This window comes from Miscanthus floridulus, chromosome 7 (assembly GCF_019320115.1).
Source record: "Miscanthus floridulus cultivar M001 chromosome 7, ASM1932011v1, whole genome shotgun sequence".
In the NCBI taxonomy this organism is placed as follows: domain Eukaryota; kingdom Viridiplantae; phylum Streptophyta; class Magnoliopsida; order Poales; family Poaceae; genus Miscanthus; species Miscanthus floridulus.
In genome coordinates, this window is record NC_089586.1 from 125,583,809 (window position 1) to 125,603,447 (window position 19,639).

At 48.2% G+C, this 19,639-nt stretch overlaps 3 protein-coding genes across 4 annotated transcripts; all 3 read left to right on the plus strand.

The window, feature by feature from the left end:
• The first annotated feature begins 1,845 nt into the window (after positions 1–1,845).
• LOC136464635 (fatty-acid-binding protein 2-like) lies at positions 1,846–6,560 on the plus strand. 2 transcript variants are annotated; one of them, XM_066463592.1, is made up of 11 exons: positions 1,846–2,081; positions 2,783–3,361; positions 3,468–3,678; positions 3,845–3,920; positions 4,515–4,617; positions 4,978–5,046; positions 5,136–5,172; positions 5,262–5,336; positions 5,412–5,463; positions 5,550–5,594; positions 5,695–6,560. In XM_066463592.1, the coding sequence occupies exons 2-11, from the start codon at positions 2,847–2,849 to the stop codon at positions 5,790–5,792; spliced, it is 1,281 nt and encodes a 426-aa protein (XP_066319689.1). In that variant the 5' UTR covers positions 1,846–2,081; positions 2,783–2,846; the 3' UTR covers positions 5,793–6,560. The 2 variants fall into 2 exon arrangements, with proteins under 2 accessions (XP_066319689.1, XP_066319688.1); XM_066463591.1 differs by having other exon boundaries at positions 1,846–2,076; positions 5,695–6,234.
• Positions 6,561–6,808: 248 nt separating this feature from the next.
• Positions 6,809–9,062, plus strand: LOC136464636 (endoglucanase 8-like). Its single transcript, XM_066463593.1, has 4 exons — positions 6,809–7,121; positions 7,382–7,594; positions 7,675–7,872; positions 7,968–9,062. Exons 1-4 carry the CDS (start codon positions 6,885–6,887, stop codon positions 8,811–8,813), a joined length of 1,494 nt encoding a protein of 497 aa, XP_066319690.1. The 5' UTR covers positions 6,809–6,884; the 3' UTR covers positions 8,814–9,062.
• Positions 9,063–14,211: 5,149 nt separating this feature from the next.
• On the plus strand, positions 14,212–18,159 carry LOC136464637 (protein OXIDATIVE STRESS 3 LIKE 1-like). The gene is made up of 2 exons (XM_066463594.1): positions 14,212–14,627; positions 17,283–18,159. The coding sequence occupies exons 1-2, from the start codon at positions 14,353–14,355 to the stop codon at positions 17,761–17,763; spliced, it is 756 nt and encodes a 251-aa protein (XP_066319691.1). The 5' UTR covers positions 14,212–14,352; the 3' UTR covers positions 17,764–18,159.
• Positions 18,160–19,639: the final 1,480 nt, after the last annotated feature.

The window sequence follows — 19,639 nt, forward strand, 5'->3', positions numbered from 1 at the left end:
AAGGCCACAAGCCGATACCACATGTGGAGAGACAGTTCTGGATTGCCGCCGAGTCATGTCATGGCCTGGTCCACCCACCCCACCATGCGTCCATGTCACGTCTGTAAAGGAAATCGTCCCTCTTTTTTGCAAAAAGGCAGAGGCGCAAAGCCGTGGCCAGGTCTCCTCCAACGTGTTTGCCAATTGCCATGCTTGCTTGCTAATCTTACTACTGGTAGCAGTACCTTTCTGCCGGTGTCATGGGTTGACGCGTGCCCTAGAGTCTGGGCTCTGGTTGGTCGCCGTGTTGGGTTTAATTTGGCGCCGGAAACGTCAAGCGAGACGGTTAAAAGCTTGGTTGGCCGCCGGGTCCGTGGCGCCGGCAGGGTGCGTCAACGTCCGTGGACGGCGGTAGGGCCCGCGACGAAAGCATCAGGATCGGCGGCCAGCAGCCGCTCCACGCCAGAACGATCTGGGCGCCGGCGGGGTCTCGCCGTCTCTCGGTGCCCGTCGCTCTCGGCAGCATATCCTGCGATTCCCCCGGCCTGGATTCCTTTTCTCTCCGACAATCGGGACTATTTGCACCCAGGTCACCAAACATTCTCCATATTCGGGTATATATGGATGTGTGTTTACATTCATTTAGTGCTAATTTGATTTTTTTCCCCGCTAGTCAAAAATACTGATGATCAAATGCAATGCACCCATACTCACCCATATGAACGTGGACATACACACAACACAGCACATGTACCCCTTCCAAATGACCGGGGCTGACGATGTCACTAAAGATATCTCATGATTAACTGCCATATTACCTACCTCTTAAAATAATAACGTCATTAAAACCCGGAATAAAATAAAATCAGAAAAAAGAAATACAAACACTCACTTTCAAGGTAGGCAGGTCCTAAAACATAACGAGTTGAATACGTCCAATTCATTGCTAATTCATCGTTTAGGGTTGTGGCAACTGAAATCACATTTGGTAGGTTCATTACACGATTTGATATCGAAAATAGGTCTCACTAGAGCCACCAAATACTTCCCTCTGCAGTGGCGGATCTAAAGGGGGGGCTGCCGGGGCTACAGCCCCCCCTAAGCTGCCTTAATCCTTTATTAATTACTGTAGCTTAGTGTGAATTCACCTTTAATTTTTAGCTTTAGTCCTAAATCTTCTTTGTTCAGCCCCTCCTTTGTCCTAATCATAGATCCGCCACTGTCCCTCTGTAATAATAAATAGACATCTTGAACTTATTAGTTTGTCCTAATAGACGTTACTCCCTTGGTTTCTATAAGAAAGCCATTTAATTTTTCTTAAATCAAATGCCCAAGTTTATATAGATAAAAATTGTTAAATGTCACCAAACATACATGCTATGGAACCATATTTCATGATGAATCTAATAATTCTTCATTCCCTTCACAAAAAATTATAATAATACTTATTTCATATAATAAATTTTGATAGTTTTTAAAAGTATGGTCAGATCTAAGATGTTCCGACTTATGACAAAATAAAATGATTTTTTAGAGACAAAGGATTATATATTTAAAAACAGAGGGATACTAGTAAGTACTAGCATTTAGCAGCAAAATAAGGTCAGAAAATAGCAAATTCTATTACCCTCTCCCCAAGAAACGAAAATCAATCAAACAATGTAAAAGGACTGGCAAGAAAAAAAGGTGGCCTTTTTTTAATCACGCCCCGCCCCCTTTAAAAGCCGTAAATCAAAGTGGAGCCCGAGCAGGCATAAATCAGAGGCGCGCACGTGTAACGTGTTTTTTTTTTTTTTGATTGAGCGCCGACGTGGCGACGGTGGCAGGCAGCGGCCGCGGCCCGAGTTTTTAATACGAAACCGCCACCAAGGCCGCTTGCTTCCGGCCTAGTTTCACCTCCCCCGTTCCCTTGGAATTGGATTTGCTCCCGAATCCGGCGAGGAAGCGCCCGGCACTCCACGACACGCCACGCCGCCCGGGGAAGGGAGGCGCGGAGCCCCAGGCCTCGTCTCCAGCACCGCCGCAGCCGGCGCGAGGCGGCGCGGCACGAGCACGACGGTCACCATCAGCCGCCGCGCGATCCCGAGGGACGGACAGGTCAGGTTCGGCGCTTTAAGTTTGTGGAATCGCGGTTCGGGCAGCGAATGCGGATCTGTTGCGGGCGTGCGTGGGGAAGATGGGGTTTGTTTTGGGATTTGGGCATTTGGCTGTCTGGTGGTGCTGCGCAGTGAGGCTGGGCGGCGTTACTATTGGCGGCCTCTGGGGGTTGGTGCTGTGTGAATGTGAATCCTGGGGGCAATAGCGAGATCGTGGCGTTCTGGTGTTAATTTGGGATGTTTGGGGTCAGGGACTCGGGCCTTTGTTGATTTTCTGTAAAACGGTGTGAGGTTTTGGGTGCCCTGTCAGGCTCGTTTCTGCGAGGTATCAATTTTGATCCAGTTAGAACATCTTATGTAGCAGATAGGTCATCACTGTTTTGCTTTGTTTACCTTTGATGTCGTGGGGTTGTCCATTTGTTTTTTCAGGAGATAGTTTGAGAAGAGCATTTCAGGATCTAGTTTGAGAAGCTCTACTTTTTATTTTGCAATTTTGACGTGATATCTTTTAGTATCTTTTCATATGCATTGATCTAAGTGTTTGTGAGACGAATAAATAGTGCTGCTAAGGTCTACATGCAAATTCTGCTGTAAAATTGTTATTATGTCCAGGCAATAAAATAAAAATAAAATCTGTGTAAGCATGCATGCAATTGACATATAACCATCTTTGTTTCCTGATCCACTTCTGTTGCTCCAATTGACAGATTCAGCAAAGTTTCACTCTTATTAAACTCCCCGACTTCGTCTAAGGAAGCAAGTGATTTCATTATGAAAGACTGGTCTATTTTCTCCAAACTTGATCATAATGGAGCTTACCTCCCCAAGTTCCCAATAGACTCTCCAGTATCTCATGAAATTGGGTTAGGATTGATATCACAAGTTGGAAACTTAGTTGAGTGTTCATTTCAACATCCAAGGCGTATATGTGCTACGGGGAGTGGAGCAGTTCAGGAAGCATTCAGCAGTTTCAACAAGTTTGCTGGAGCTTTCTATTTCTGGTTTTCTAGAGCATCGAATCCTAAGTTATTCCGAAGGCTATCAGCTGCTGCAGGCTCAAGTTCAAGAGCTTGTCGGTCACACATAAAGCAAGTGACCTCTTGCTTGCAGCATTTACCTGGATTGCAGTTTGGTTCACAATTAAGAGAAGAGCATGCTGTACAAATGCTTTTAGCGAGGCTTGCAAGCACAACTTTTGGACACCTGTGGACGGAGGTGGAGGAGCGACATGCCTGCAACATCCTTATGCTGGCTGCTGCTACTGTAATACCACCATTTGAAAACATGTATGACTGTATGAGTTCACCACATGCTATTTTCTGAGCTGACACGACTTACTTTCGCCATTTGTTTTTTAAACTTTTTTGTTATTTTGTTTTATCCGTGTACAAGATCGCCAAAGATGCTGGCTGAGTCAATGGCACTAAGAAAAGATGGTGGACACATCCAAGAACCTGCTGAACAGTCTTATTCAGAGGAAAGCCGTCCAGGTTGTGCGTGTGTTGCTGTGCCAAGAGTACTCTTACCAGAGGATTTAACGGAACCGAAAACTGGCATCAAGTTCTCCACTCTACTCGAAGACAATTCCAATCTGACTACAGAGGTCCTTTTTCAAGCTTGCTTCTGTGAATTTTTGTTTTATGGGCCAATATTTTTTCCCTTATTTGCATATGATGAACATCACAATGCTCTACAAAATATCTATAATGTTGATGCTTTCTAGGTACACTGCCCCACTTGATACATGCATCTGATGGTTAAATTGGCAGGTCCTTGTTGGAATGGGTTTCAGAAGCATGCGGATAATGAGGGTTAAAAATCTGAATCTTTATGCCTTTGGCTTATGTGAGTAAAGTAACTTTTTTCGTGTTTACTGTTTGTATGATTTATGAATTGCTAACATGGAAAAAAATAGCGGGCTATAGCGGCGCTATAGCAGCGGGAGAGACCTGACGCTAAGCTATTCCTATTTTTGCCGGTATGCCAACTTTGACCGCTGTTGCACGCTATAGCGCCGCTAAGTTGCATAGCTTCAGCGTTCAAATAGCGGCGTTATTTTAGGTTCACTCAAAGAGAAGGAACATAATGCTTCATGACAGGATGAGTGACCTCGTGTACGTAAAATTTAACTCCAGGCTGAAGCATAGAAGAGAGAATAAGGCAAGGGACCCCATTGAGAAGCAAGTTCTAGATATTCTAGAAGATGATGACAATGGATTTCATATTTTGCATGTTTTTTTGCATCAATTACTAGTGTTTTCCATGTTTTTTTTTTATCAAAACGCTATCTGTCATAACGCCGCTAAAGCTTCATAGCTGCTGAAAAAAAGTTGCCGCTATTTTCAATAGCCCGCTATTTTAAACCATGGATTGCTAACCGGTAGTTACTGCTTAATTATTGTCTTTTGGTTACTCATTATGTTATATTGACATTCTCAGATATACAACCTGATTCTGTTTGCAAGAAGCTGGGTCCAAAGTATGCTTGTATTCCAGAAGCTGAGTTGAAGGATCACCCAGATTTCTATGAAGATCTTCTGAGGTGTGCAATGCCTATTGATCATTTATGCGTCTTCACGAATTCTGTTATTAAAGACCTTCCCAAAATTCTGTCCATTACCTAGCCAGCCTGCCCTTTACGCGTAAACAATTGTGTAAGCTTAGGCATGCATTAAAAAAATGCTAGGAAATGTTGGTATCATTAAAAAATAAAAAGTGTGTTATGTATAGAGCACTTCTTCAGACCTGCAATTGTTTGATAACCATTTAAGCATTTATAATATTATTTATTTTGTGAGCTTCTGATGCTGCATAGGATCTGACACTGCAAATTTTCCCACCATTTTTTCCCTTATGTGCATCCTATCGCCTTTGATGCTAACAAACTTTCAATCTTTTCCAGGGAAAATATTGATATGACTGTTAGGCTAGTAGTAAGCTACAATGGCCTCAGCATTGGCACAGTTCGAGAGTAAGCATTCTTTTCTTTATATTTGGTTCAAATATGTTAGTATCTATATGCAAGTTTAAGTTAATCATTTGTCTCAACATGGTCTCCAGTGCATTTGAGAAGTCTCTTGGCTTCCGGTTACAAAAGGTATTTGCTGTTTATTCAGCAATTATTTGATACTCTCCTAACCAATAATAGGCCTAAGTGAGCTTTTTGTGTATACTTTATTGAACCAGATGAATCCTAATACTGATTATAATTGCTTGAAGACATTTGGTTCCTGTTTTAGTGAAGACATTCGTATACCTGCTGTAAGTTTCTATGCTATATCTGGGCTGCGTAACTTAGTGCATTTGGTGTGAAGTTAAAAGTCAATGCAACTGCAGGGTACAAAGATTGACTTCCGGCAGACATCTGATGGCCAGCTAATAACTGAAAGTTAGTACAATATAGCTTATTGCTTTCCACATGCTTTAGTTTCTTGCGTCCACTACTATGTCTTGACTAAAAACATCCGTGCACAGTTGATGGTAAACAAATTGGCACTGTCCAGAGCAAAGATCTTTGCAGTAAGTCAGAGTGTCAACTCTTGTAATTTCGTTACTATCAAGTAATGAAATTCGGCTTTGCCGTTGTGGAAAATTAAATCATGTATTTATGAATGAACAGGAGCCTTCTTCGATATGTACATTGGTGATCCCCCTGTTTCAGTGGAGACCAAACAAGACATTGCGCAAAATGTGGCTGGACTCATAAGAAGATGCTAGAAAAACAGGAAAACTAAATCGACGAACTTGGAATTATTTCATTCATCTATACAAGGAGAGGAGATATAAATAGAAAGGAAGCCAAGAGAGGATCTATTGTATTTATAGTGGTAGACAGTCAGTTTGTAAGTTATAAACAGGCAAAAAGTTTCAACAAACAGAGGCCTAGCATCCTTGGCAAATGCCTCCATGCTTTTCATACGGTTTGGCATCTTGCCATTTCCTGGCCGGCTGGCGCACTGTGTCATGTACAAATGATACGGTAACAAGTTGTACATCACGAGGATGTTTCTCTACCCCCAAAGTCACAAATGACGGGGTTCAGCTTTGTTCCTACCGATTGATTGTTCTCCCTTTTTTTTTATACTGATGATCCGCCGATCTGTATTTGGCAAAGCTGGAATATAGATGGCGTGTGCCTGAAAGTTGCTGATACTCGTCTCGTAGTGGGTAGGGTGCTTGTGTCTTTACGTCTGTTCTGACTGGAAGTTGAAAACAGCAAGCTAGGTGCTATACAAGGGAATTTCAGCAAGTTAACAGCTCGCGGGGCTCTTAATAATCACTGAATTATTACTCCAGGAGATTACATCGATGTACCCCTTTTTATGTGTGTGTGGCGTTGGTTCTTGGCTGTTTGGCACCCGCACTTACTATTTGTGTTGGAGCAACTGAGACGTGCAACACAAATGATTTTGTTGGCAAATTTAGTGCATTTGATTAGGAGGGCATCTCATTTTGGCAACTTAACAGCATGCAAAGAAAGGTTCTACTGCTGCATTAACCATCACGATTCAGGAGCAACGGTCACCTGGGTCCGGAAAGTGGAAACACCTTCCTCATTCCTCAACCGCATCACACAACCAAGACCCACCACTTCCACCATTTCATGACGGGCTGAGCACAGAGCTGTTAGCCTGTTAGTGTGGTGTAGCCGAAACGTTGTGGGCCGAACACCTCGCAAACCGCCTGGGTGGTGGGTGCCCCTCCTCCTGAATCCAAGCGCGTCCCTTCCTTTTCCGTCGCCTCCCAGTTCGCGTGCCCCATATCCTCCAGGTGCCCGGGGCCGGTGCTCGCTTCTCGCGTCGTTCCGCCATGCGCGCACTGAGCCACGGCAGCAGCATGCGCGCCCACGTTGCCCTGGCCCTCGCGGCGCTGGTGCTGGCCGGCGACGCCCTGCACCCGGCGCTGGCCGCCGCCGGCTTCGACTACAAGGATGCCCTCACCAAGACCATCATATTCCTCGAGGCGCAGCGCTCCGGGAAGCTGCCGCCCAACAACCGCGTCAAGTGGCGCGGCGACTCCGCGCTCGACGACGGCAAGCTCGCCAATGTACGATGATATGACGCGTGTCCATCGTCTTCTTCTTTCTCCATTTTCTTCTTGGACATTGGTCGTCCCTTCATGGATGCAGATGCGAAACTGACATGTATAATGTGATTGAAATGATCAGTTCCGTCCGAACGGATAAAAAAGATACAGCAGATTTACTGTATCTCCATATTCATGTAATATATCCTGCCATATATAGCGGTATGGCACTAACAAGAGCTTAATGTGTGCCCGATCGATCGATCGACGCGATCGAGCAGGTGGATCTCACCGGCGGATACTACGACGCCGGCGACAACGTCAAGTACGGGCTGCCGCTGGCGTTCACGGTGACCACGCTCGCGTGGACGGCGCTGGCGTTCAAGCCCGAGCTGGAGTCGACCAAGGAGCTGGAGCACGTGCACGAGGCCATCAGGTGGGGCACCGACTACCTGCTCAAATGCGCCGCCAGGAAGAACAAGCTGTGGGTGCAGGTGAGCCGCCGGCGTCTGTCCGTGCGTGTTTAATCGATCGTGAGTTCGACGGCGGAAATCCTCCATCTTTTTTATGTCAGGTCGGCGACCCCAACTTGGACCACCAGTGCTGGGTGCGGCCGGAGAACATGAAGGCGCCGCGGACGCTGTACGAGATCGACGAGAAGACGCCCGGGACGGAGATCGCCGCCGAGACGGCCGCCGCCTTCGCCGCCGCCTCCATGGTGTTCCGCAACGACAAGAAGTACTCGCGCGCGCTCCTCAACAAGGCCAAGCTGGTTAGTATGCAGGCTCTTTCTTTTGTACACCCATTCCATCAAGAATCCAGCAGACCCGTGCACATCTATCTGTTTTGTCCGGCCCAATGCAACAGCTGTTCCTGTTCGCCAAGGCCCACCAGGGCAGCTACGACGGCGAGTGCCCCTTCTACTGCTCCTACTCGGGCTACAACGACGAGCTGCTGTGGGCTGCGACGTGGCTTTACCTGGCGACCAAGCGTCAGGTGTACGCGGACTTCATCGCCCACGAGGCCATCTCGTCGAGCGTGGCCGAATTCAGCTGGGACCTCAAGTTCCCCGGCGCGCAGGTGCTCCTCGCCGAGTTCAACATGACCTCCGGCGGCGGCGCGCAGAACTTCAAGGTGCAGGCGGACAACTTCGTGTGCGCGGTGCTCCCCGACACGGCGTTCCACCAGGTGTTCATCACCCCGGGCGGCGTGATCCACCTCCGGGACGGCGCCAACACGCAGTACGTCACTAGCACGTCGTTCCTCTTCGTGGTCTACTCCGACCTGCTGCTGCGGACGGGGCAGTCCGTCATGTGCGGGAACCAGCCCGTGGCGCCCGCGCGGCTGCGGGAGTTCGCGCGGCAGCAGATGGACTACCTGCTGGGCGCCAACCCGCGGCACAGCTCCTACGTGGTGGGCTTCGGCGCCAACTCGCCCACGCAGCCGCACCACCGGGGGGCCTCCACCCCCGTGCTGGCCCCCGGCACCGTCGTCAACTGCGGGCTCAGCTTCGGGGAGTGGATGGCGCCCGACAAGCCCAACCCCAACGAGCTCACGGGCGCCATCGTGGGCGGGCCCGACAAGAACGACGGGTTCGTGGACAAGCGCGGCAACTCCTCCTACACCGAGCCCTGCACCTACATCAACTCCCTCGCCATCGGCCCGCTCGCCGCGCTCGCCGTCCGCGGCGCGCAGCTCGTCGCCACGCACTGATCCTGAACCTGATCCATCGCTAGTCGTACCTCCACCTCCAAATTCTCCATGCATGCATTCATGTCGCTCGCGCTGTGTTTCTTCCTTCGTTTCTACTGATCCATCGATTGCGCCCCCGTACTGTTGATTTTTAGGTGTATATGTATGTGCGGATCCAACTCCCTCGTTCTGTTTCTGTACGGACGTACCTACGTGTCGATGATTAAAATGACGATGAACAGATTAAGTCTATGTGGCTTTCGATGGACAACATTTTCACTACGTTTCTTTACTTGGATGTGATCGAGATTGCATATACAGGTAAAACGGATCGACAGCTTTCACTTCACTTCACTCTTCGATTTGATCCAATGGCCGTGTTCACTGGCTGATGCTGGTGTTGGTTTGGGCTGGCTGGTGCTGATTTTTTTTAAAGAAAAACACTGTTGGCTGGTTGAATAAATAAACCTGACTGAAATCAACAAGCGAACATGATGAATATCTGCATGCAGCTGAGATTAATGCTGCCTACGTGTGCTATATATGGAGATAGACGTGATGAATCCGTGATGGATCGGTCGGTCGGTGCTTTCGGGCCGGCTGGATTTGATGCAGCATGCTGCACAGGCACAGGCGCACAGCACAATAATGCTCTCGGCGCAAAGGTTCGCGCGAGTTTGTTGGGGTAGGTCTCTGTTGGGTGTTAGGCTGGCGTACGTGCTGCTTCCACCGGAGCTGCCCGGTCGTGGCGTGTTGGTTCGGCCGTTCGGCCGGGGACGTGCGTGCGTGGATCGGAGCCGGCCTTTTCCGACCCACGCGCACGGTCACGTAGGCATGCTCCCTCGTGTGTGTGTTTTGTACCGGCCTCAGCTTTTTAACCGAAATAAACTTTTTTTGAGGGAATTAACCGAAATAACTTAATTTGACACAGATCATGGTCATGCCATCTAATGTCCATCACCATTGAATCTTCAACTACACATGCGAATGTCGTGCTACGGAGTATGTGTTGGTCACTTTGTCCTTAGCAAATGCCGACTTTCGTAAGATTGAAAATCGCCTTGGGAAGCTCGGACAAAATGACTACTCGCTCTGTCCTAAATAAAGATCATCTAGAGTTATGTTCAGATTAGATTTTCTAAAATTTAATTAGATTTGTATAAAATATTAACAATGTTTATATATCTCAAAATAAATTTATTATAAAAATATTCAATGATTAATCTAACGAAATTTATTATGCACTATAAATTTTAATAATATCTTGTATATATAGTCAAAGTTTAAAAAATACTTAACTTCTTAGGAAATGATAATGATGCTCTTTATGGGACGAGGAAGTACGTATCTCATAGCAGGAGGAGCATGGCAGAAAGACTCTTTTTTTAAAGAGTTGCATCGCAGAAAGACTCGAGACCAATGGAGAGAGAAAATATGAACCCCAGTTTAAATGCAGGAATTTTTGTTCGATGGATTCACCTTAGCCATGTTTTGTTTCTTCTTTTGTTAGTAGTATTCTTGTTTAGGTAGTACTCATTTTATTCTAAATTACTGTGTACTTTAGCATTGTTATTTAGATCAAATTTATAACTTGTTAAGTTTATAGTGAAATTACACCAACATCTTTAGCATATCCGCATATCCATTTTGTTCTTCACCCCGTAGGCATTATAATTTCAAGAAGAAAAGGAAAATGCTAAAAGAAAAAGGTGAAAAGGATAAAAAATCTTCAGGGTCTGTTTAGAACGTAGGAATTTCACAGAAATCACACAGAAATTTCACAGAAAAAACGCAGGAGCGGTAAAAATTCTCCTCATTCAAACAGGTCCTCAAAAGTTGTCCTCTTTTGTTTTCTCCGAGAAAGGTAAATACCACGGGAACCCAGCTCGTGCCTTCTTAAAAAGGGGAAAATTGGTTTCATAGCATCAAAAGATCACGACATTCAGAAAATACCATTGAAAAACACCCGTTACGTAAAATACCACCGAAAGAATGGACTATTACCTTCAAATAGCATTCCGTCACGGTGGCCGCTTTTGCCGTGAATTCCTCCGTTGAGGCACATTTGTTCCCCCATCCCCATTTCAGAGAACACAGAGCACACACGCCGGCGTACGGGCACAACCCGATTCGCCCTGGAGAGGGCACAACGCCCATGACTGACCAGCCGGCGGCTTTCGCGGTGGCCGGCCGCACCTATCGATGTCAGTGGCGTGGCCTGATATGGCTCATAGGAGCATGGCCCCGTGCCCACGCGGCATGCAACACGGGAGACAGCGGTGACATGCAGCAATGGCGAACCCACCGACTACAAGGTCGGCACGGGTACACGTCAGGTGCATGGGGTGCTAGAGGGGTTGTTCTAGGCATGGCTTGTGTGGGTTTGAGTAAGAGCGAAGGGGCGGCTCACCATGCGGAAAAATATAAGCGTCTACGGCTGACGTCGAGCAGGACAGAGGTGGCCCCATGAACCAGGGTTGCCGACGGAGTTTCGACTGAAGGAGGTGCACGCGGTGGTGGTGGACGCAGCAGTGTAGCTGGCTTGGTGGAGGCGCCTCCAATTGGAGCTATCCGCGGGAGTTCCTCACGCGGCGGCCATGGCAAGTAGCAGGAACAATGCACCTGGCGGCGGCAGGATTCAGTGTCCCAGAGTGGATTTGCCCAGTTCTAGTGAGCCGCGGGCGGAAGAAGTCCGAACGGACGTGGTGGTACGCTCGGCCGAGGCGCTGGTGGTCTGCACCCATGGGAACAGTGACGACGGACCGAGAGCCGGCCATGGCGGTGGACAGCAGCAATTTTGGTGACATGGCGTGGCTCCGGCCCGGAGTTGTTTGCTATCGTGCGCAGGGGTGAGAACATGCTGGCGGAGATGGTGGGGCACACGGCTCGACAGTGATACGGTGGTGCCAACGGTGGGAAACGGTGGTGGTGAGAGCTGAGAGCAGATCGTCGGCTCCGAGCTTGGCGTCCAGGCACATTCACAGGCGAGTGGACCAGGCATAGGCAGCCATCATTCCAGATCCCAGCTATCGCGAGTACTCCTATATGCATGCACGCAAACTCGATTGCTCTTGCATGCGTCGTGAGCTCATTGATAGATGATCTATGCACGGAAGCATAATCGCACACAAGGCACTGGTCTCCTGGCAGTGTCCACGGAGATGAGGGCGTGAGGCAGCTATGGCTGCCGCCGTGCGGACCCAGCACGGTTGGGCCGTGCGAGGTAGCCATGCGGCGTAGGGCACGTGTCGCTGTCTATGAGCGTGTCCATGCCCAACCAGGTAGCTGGGTTCAGGAAAAAATGTGTCTCGGAGAAATTCACGATACCGAATGCTATTTAAAAGTAATAGTTCGTCTTTTCAATGATATTTTATATGGTGGATGTTTTTTTATGATATTTTTTAAATGTCGTGATCTCTGATTCTTTGAAGAGAGTTTTACCTGTGTACCATTAAAAAAGATGACCCTTACCTACAGGCTACTAAAAAGTTTAGGCACACCCAGGTGTCATACACGTAACTTTTTTTTCCTCCTAGACCATTCCATCCGCCTCCCATCCAATTTTCACCGTTTAGCTACCTTGACGTGTGGGCCCGATCAGTGAAGATGTCCAAACTACCCCTCTCTCTCCCAATACGTCTGCACGTCCGCCTGCCCCTCTCCGTGCTCGCCGTGCGCTCGCCCAAGTGGCGGTGGCTGGGCTCGCGCTCGCCCAAGGAGCGCCGTGAGCAAATCCGACGGAGGGGATGAGCGGGGTCGATGGCGGAGGGGATGAGATGGCCGACGACGGCGCTGTGCTAGAGAGGGGCGAGGCGAAGCTAGGGCAGGGATGGAGCAGGTCGGGCGAGGCCGGGAAGGGCGATGGCGTCGTGTGGACGGTATGGTGCAGGGTGAGGCCTGGCCGTCGCGAAGGGAGCTAGCGCAGGGGCGGTGTTGCGAGGCCGTGCAGCGTGGTCGTCGTTCCTCGCGGCGCCGGGCTTCGTGCTGCTGTTGGAGCTTGCCGTCCCGTGGCCAGCTCCTAGCCGCGCAGCCTTCCTCCCGCTCTGCGTGTTCCTCGGCGTCGCGCTCTCGGTGAAGGCGCTGCCCGTGCTCGCCTGCATCTAGCTCGGACTCGTCGTCGGCATGCCGTTCGGGGCGCGGGCCCAAGGGCACCCCGCTCGCCTTGGTCTACATCCTCGCGTCGGGGGCCGCCTTCGGCGTTGTCGTGGCCTGCGCCCTGGTAGCAGGCGCGGTATAGGCGGGCGCTCGCAGCGCAGCGCCGTACCTGCAACAGCAGCTCCTCATCCCGCCCGGGATTCTCGGCGCAGCGAAGACCTTGCGGCAACCCGACGAAGACCGCGGCCGGGGTCACTGACAGCTTGCACCGTGCACATACACCTCGACGAATGACGACTGGATGGTCTCCCTTGAGAAGGCGAACACCTGTTCCCAGTTGTGCGAAGGGACAGCCAGCGTCACGCCGCGGTAGTTGCTGAGCTTGACCTCCCGCTCGATGTCGCCCGAGGGGTGGGCGCCGTCGTAGGAGCTGCCGAGGCCACCGTCTCCGATGCGGTGGACGCCGCGTGGGCCCTCGACAAGTGTGGCACCGAGGCGTCCGAGCCGCTCGTGGTGGCCGCGCTAGGCCACTGCCGGGAACGTCGCCTCGTCGATACCCCGCTGGCCCGCTCCATGTCATGGCCGTGGCGCGGCAGTGGACACAGGCATGGACGTGCGGGTGCAGAAGTAGATGGCGAGCGCGACGGTGGTGATCACAAGGAGGATCGCTGGACACGACGACGCCGTAGCCGAACCCGCTGATGCCGCTGGACACGAATATGCCGTGCGCGCCGTCGACGCCCGGAGGCGAGCTCGTTGCTGTTTTTTTTCCAGATTTTTTATTTGTCACCAGAAATGTTATTGTCATGTTTTTTATTTTCAGATTTTTTTAAGATTTTGTTGAATTATGTGAGATGGATTGTAAATTTGTGCAAGTTTGAGATGCAAGTTAACGTGAGTGAGTGACTCTGCTAGCTATCTTCTCAGTCGTCTACTCTTCTGGCTAGCGGACCGCGTGGAGGGCTCACAGGTCAGTGGCCTCAGGCATGCAGGGCTCACATGTCAGTGGCATGCGCATCAGCAGCCGGAGTCCACGTCCAGGTCCTGCAGAAGTCAGTGGCACAAGAGGAACGACAAACTTTTGAGTGGTGCTCAGAACTAAGGTCAGTTTGGACTTTTTATGCAATAGTTTGACACCGTTAGAGATGAAAGTGGACGGAATGATTTAGAAGGCAAAAAAACTTACGTGCATGGCACCTAGGTGCGCCCGAACTTTTTAGTGGCCTACAGATAAGGGCCATCTTTTTTAATGGTAGAACTCTCTTCTTTGAAACCAATTGTCCCCTTAAAAAATCAGTCCTAGTCGCCACGCTAGTTGCTCGCCGCTACTGCTCTTTCGGTACCCGTGCGCGTGCGCGTGTGAGGGCGAGGAGTCGAGTGAGCGAGAGCGAAAGAAACAAGAGGCTGCGGCTGCTGGTGCTGCTTCCGTTGCATGTGAGGCGAGGCCGCGTTAGGAGCGCGAGCCATGTCGATCGCACTGGAGCGCGGGCGCGGGCTGGGCGGCGGCGGCGCCCCTCGGTTTGGCCGCGTCGCCCGCTGCGGCTACGCGGCTTCGCCGCCTGCGTCGGCCGGGCGCGGCGGCTCGTCCTCGGCGGGGCGGGACAGCGACAGCCCCGCGGCGGCGGCGCAGTGGGAGTGGGACGGCGAGGAGGTCGAGGGCGGCGACGGCGAGGTGCAGAGCTCGTACAAGGGCTCCCCCTTCGAGACCATGGACGCGCTCCAGGAGGCCCTGCCCTTCAGGTGAGCGCCCGCCCATTTCGCCACGGGGAACGGATCTTGATCGGCCTTGTCGGCTTATTCGCGCGGCTCCTCTGGGGGATTCGGGGTAAATGTGGCTACAGGCGGTTCTTCTTTGTGTCGCTGATCTCGTCTCTACCAAGAAATTTTGGAGATTTCTTGCGTTGGTTGGGTTGACGCAGTCCAAGAGATTGATTCTTGATCGGTGTCAGTTGGGGAATGTGCGTTACATACGCGCAGATTCCTGATTCTCTGTTGAAGCAGTGAGGTCTTGGAGTAATTGGAGCGGATTAGTTTGGTTTTTGGTCCAGTGATTGTTTCTTCTGCTGGGAAATCGAGGGGGTTCTTCACATTCTTGTCTCGTTCAGAATGATCAGAATATCAGATGGGGAACTGTTGCGATTTACGTTTCTAGTCAATTCTTTGTGGTGCCTTGCATTCACTGTGGTGGTGGGGATTACGCATTCGTACTCTTCACAATCAAAAGTCACCTCATAATGTGGATTCTTTGGCTTCGGAAAATTTTATTTCCCTTAATAGCTTAACTTCAACAGGTGCCTCTGACTCTGGAGTGATAGGATGGCAAAATTGTTGCGATTTAGGGTTCTTATATGCGTTTCTCCGAGGTGCTTTGCATTCACAGTGGTTGTGGACATTACGCATTTGTACTGTACAGTTCATAATACGAACGTCACCTGATAATGTGGATTCTTTGATCTTTGAAATTTTTGTTCCCTGAACTGCTCGACATCAACAGGTATCCAGCGTTCTTATGTTGAAGTCTGTGAATCTCTCGTGTTGCTTTTATGGTATTTTTATGTAAGATAAGTTGGGGTGGAATAATTTAGGGGAAGCACTGGATACTTCTGTGTATGTTTTGGTGCTAGTTGCTCAGGGGGGCCCTGCAATAATTGAAGAATACCAAACTCTGATCTAGTCCTTCAAATACTCTGTGATCAGACTTGACTGCGCAATGATAAGTTTTGATTAGGCTTTCCAAGGAGAGTAAAAGTAGGTATCAATGAGAATAGCATAGTATTTCTCCAATAAAGCCTAATCGCTATAAGCTTATTCTTTATAAAGTTTTGTTTCTTTCTATTTAAGATGGAAAGATTGTGCGCCAACTGTTTGTAGAGTTCCTTATTGTTATGTTACTATCACATATGAATGTATGATTGGAGCAGTACTTTGGACTAGGCGCAGAACACTTTATAATTCTTGAGAACACTTTATAATTCTTGTGATATTATTTTCATTGGTATTACTCCTGGAGTACATGTTACTGTGATTTTACCAAATGCTGCTGTAGTTGGCAAACTGTTGACAAGCCTATTCAGTCCTACTAGTTTAGTGGAAAACTGTTTTCAATCCTAGTAGTTATTCAGTCCAAATAATAAGCTACATGGAAGGATTGTATCCCATAGACTCCTGGTATTATCAAAGCTTCTATGTGCTCAAAACATATGTCCATAAATGATGAAATTTCTTCTGTTAGGCACTAGAGCAGCTGGTATACATTACAAAGGAAGTAGCGATCCATCCATTTTGCATACTCATCATAGCAGGTCAAATAGATCAGTATCTATTGGAAATCTGGTATAACTTGTTTGTTCCTGGTTCCATGACCTTACTGACTGATGGTTAGATAGGGTCTGTGTAAGGTTGTAAGCTTTGGGATTGGCAGATGCATGTAATCTTTGGCAAGTGATCCTTTGTTGTGTTTGTTAAACTATGTGATTTTGCCAAAAAAAAAGAAAAGAAGAAAAAAACTGTTTCATGGTTTGTGTGTGGAATCACATGAATGCATTCATCTCTTTGAGCATATTGTTGGACATATTTGATTATCTATTTACCACTATTGTCTATTAGAGCACATGCTCTTGATCATATAAAATTAAAAGTAGTTACTTGTCTTTGTTTTGGAGTTGGCAACTTAGTTTGTTAGCTACTAGCTTAATTTGTTATCGGGACAACATGGAATAACCCAATGTTATGACCGGCATCCCCTACAGCCGTCGCAGCCCAGCTAGGGGCTAGGAGGGGAGCCGGCCATCAAAGGGCTATGGCCCATATAATTGTCGCAATTATAGTATTTCTAGAGGGTTATTTTATAATTATCGCTATTAGAGAGACATATAAATATTTGTAAGACTCTATTTGGGAAATTAAGCAGAAACATATTATTGTTTCCGGCTTCCTCGGGAGCCGGGAGAAACCCTAGACGCCTCTACTGTAGCTACGCGAGGGTTAGGGCTACAACCGCAGCCGCCCATCCTCCACCACGGCGTCCAGCCGCCGGCAGCGAGGTTCCCAGCCTGCTCCACCTCCCTCTCATCCCTACAGACTCCGTGATCTACGCGGTAGGATCCGTAATCCTATCACCCAAGCACAGGATCAAACAGACAGGGTGTTCTTAGTCCACATGAATTTGTTAGCTACTAGCTTAGTTTGTTATCTACAGCACTAAAAATATGTTGTTACTTGTCTTTGTTTTGGAGTTGGCAACTTAATTTGTCTGTTTATTCATTGTGAGCAGCCTGGGGAATCTCTCTGTTCAGTCCTTAAATTGTTATACTAGCTTTATCTTGGTTATGAGAAATTATCTTTCAAAATCATATCAGTCTTCCATTTTGTTGATCATTATTCTTAATGTGTCAGGAAAGGGGTATGCAAGTTCTACAATGGAAAGTCTGGATCTCTTGCAAAGCTTCAAGATGCTGTAATACCTTCTCTGCTGAAAGACCTTCCAAAGCCAGAAACACCATCCCCTAGAAAGCGCAAAGGTCTTCTTCCATTCAGTTTCAAATGGGGCAAACCGCAGAATAAAGAGGTATTCCCCGAAGATGATGCAATCAAAAGCCCCACAAACTGCAGGAGGATGACTATATTGCCTGCTGCCACAAGCAGCTCAGGAAGCAACAGTGGCAGCGATGACGAACATAACCACTCCCAGAAGCTGTCTTCCCGTTGCCCACACAGAAGGCCCAGCAATGCCATGGGTGTTTTTGCTTCTCCGCCTGCACCTCGTGCACCCCAGCAGTTCTCAGCTCTCATGAGATCTCAGTCAATGCTTGATCTGCAGGATGTGACAGACTCAACTGCCATGGTCACTCCCAGGGACAAGCGCATGAAGAATTAGCAAAAGTTGAATAGTATCAGGGACAAGCGCATGAAGAACTAGCAAGAGCTGAATCTTGGTTAGTCTGAGGGGGACAAGCACTTGAAGATTTGGCGAAACCTGAACCTTTGTTGTCAGCCAAACACTGGTGTCCATTTTAGACAGCGGAACCCAATGGCTGATGCCTACATGCATAGCGAGATCGAATGAACTCGTGTTGATATAGCTGGGATTCTAGTGAGATCGAATGAACTCGTGTTGATATAGCTGGGATTCTCCTTATACCTGATGTAATGAGAATTGAGAAAGATACAGATGAACTAGGCAAACTGATGTAAGGAGTAAATCAGTGGGCAGTGCATTGGTTACTGTTTGACTTGTAAATGCTGGATTCTGCTTTTCTATGCTAATTCAACCATGTTGCTCGTACTGACCTTTGTTTTGCTCGTCGTTCTGAAATAGGCATAATTTGATGTCAGGATTGTGTGCTATTGTGCTGTATTTTTTCTTTTGTTGCTAGTCGTCACGTGGAACCAACATGACTGGGGAGAGGCACGGGCATATACTTAGGCGTATCTTCTCTGGATCGCACTTCACATCTAAACAAACAGTAAATTCAACAAATAAATGAAGGCATGGGCATGCATTCTACATATACTATACATGAACTGCTTATGAAAATAAATAAATAAATGGAGTGCTTTTCAAAATTGACTTTGAGAAAGCATATGACAAAGTGAAATGAGATTTCTACAACACTTAGGATGAAAGGACGAGTGGTGTAACTGGATTCAAATATTTGTACAAGGAGGAAATAGCATCAAAGTTAATGATCATTTAGGTCCATACTTTCAAACAAAGGAATCATTTAGGTCCTTACTTCAAACAAAGAAAGGACTTAGACAAAGCAATTCTCAAACAAAGAAAGGACCTAGACACCTTTTTTTTCTTCTGTTACTAATATATATTAACCACTAGGGGGCTACCCGTCCTGTTTCCTCAAAAAAATATTACAATGGATATGTTAACAATCATTATCGAAAGAGACAAAGTAGATGGTCAAATCAAAGGGTTAGTGCCTCATTTGGTAGATCATGGTCTTTCTATCTCGCACTACGCTGATGACACCGTGTTAATTTTAGATCATGATATTGAACAACCCAAAAACATGAAGTTACTTTTATGTATCTTTGGACAATTATCAGGTATTAATATTAATATCAAAAGAGTGAGATCTTCTATTTGGGGAGACAAAACAATGCCAAGGTCTTTATTCACAATTATTTAGTTGCAAGTCTGGCACTTACCCTTTTCACTACATGGGTCTTCTAATGGTCTATCGTAAGCTTAAGGGGTGGGCACCCAAGCGGCGACCAGGCAACGAGCCAATTGCTCGGCCCATGGTGAGTTGGGTAAGTGGAACGCCTCATGTAGGCCCGAGCTAGACGCCCCCGTGGGATTGTTTTGGCCCCGCTCAGACTTGACCGGTTTGAGCTCACCGAAGGCATCGTCCGACCTAGAAGTTGGTCAGCGTACTTCTTATCCACCGAAGGACTTTGAATCAGGGATCTTGGCTCGGCAGGACGAACGATCGAAAAAAGGCTGATCCCCTCATCGTCACTCTGAAGACGACTCAGAGACACCACGAGTGTCTCGGTGGCTCCTCATAAATATCAACATTGGAGTTATGCAAATCCCTCACTTATATAATTACCCCCCTTGCTGATTCTCGTACTCAGCCTGGGGCTCGGGGGATACACCAACATGTACACTCGTGTGCCCCCGCGCTGGATCCTGACCAAAGCCTGTGAGGCCCAGGCCTCCATGACCCGAGGCTTTGGCCAAGCGAAGTTAGTTCGTAAGCTGGGCTAGAGCCCGGGATGGCTCGTGTCACCGT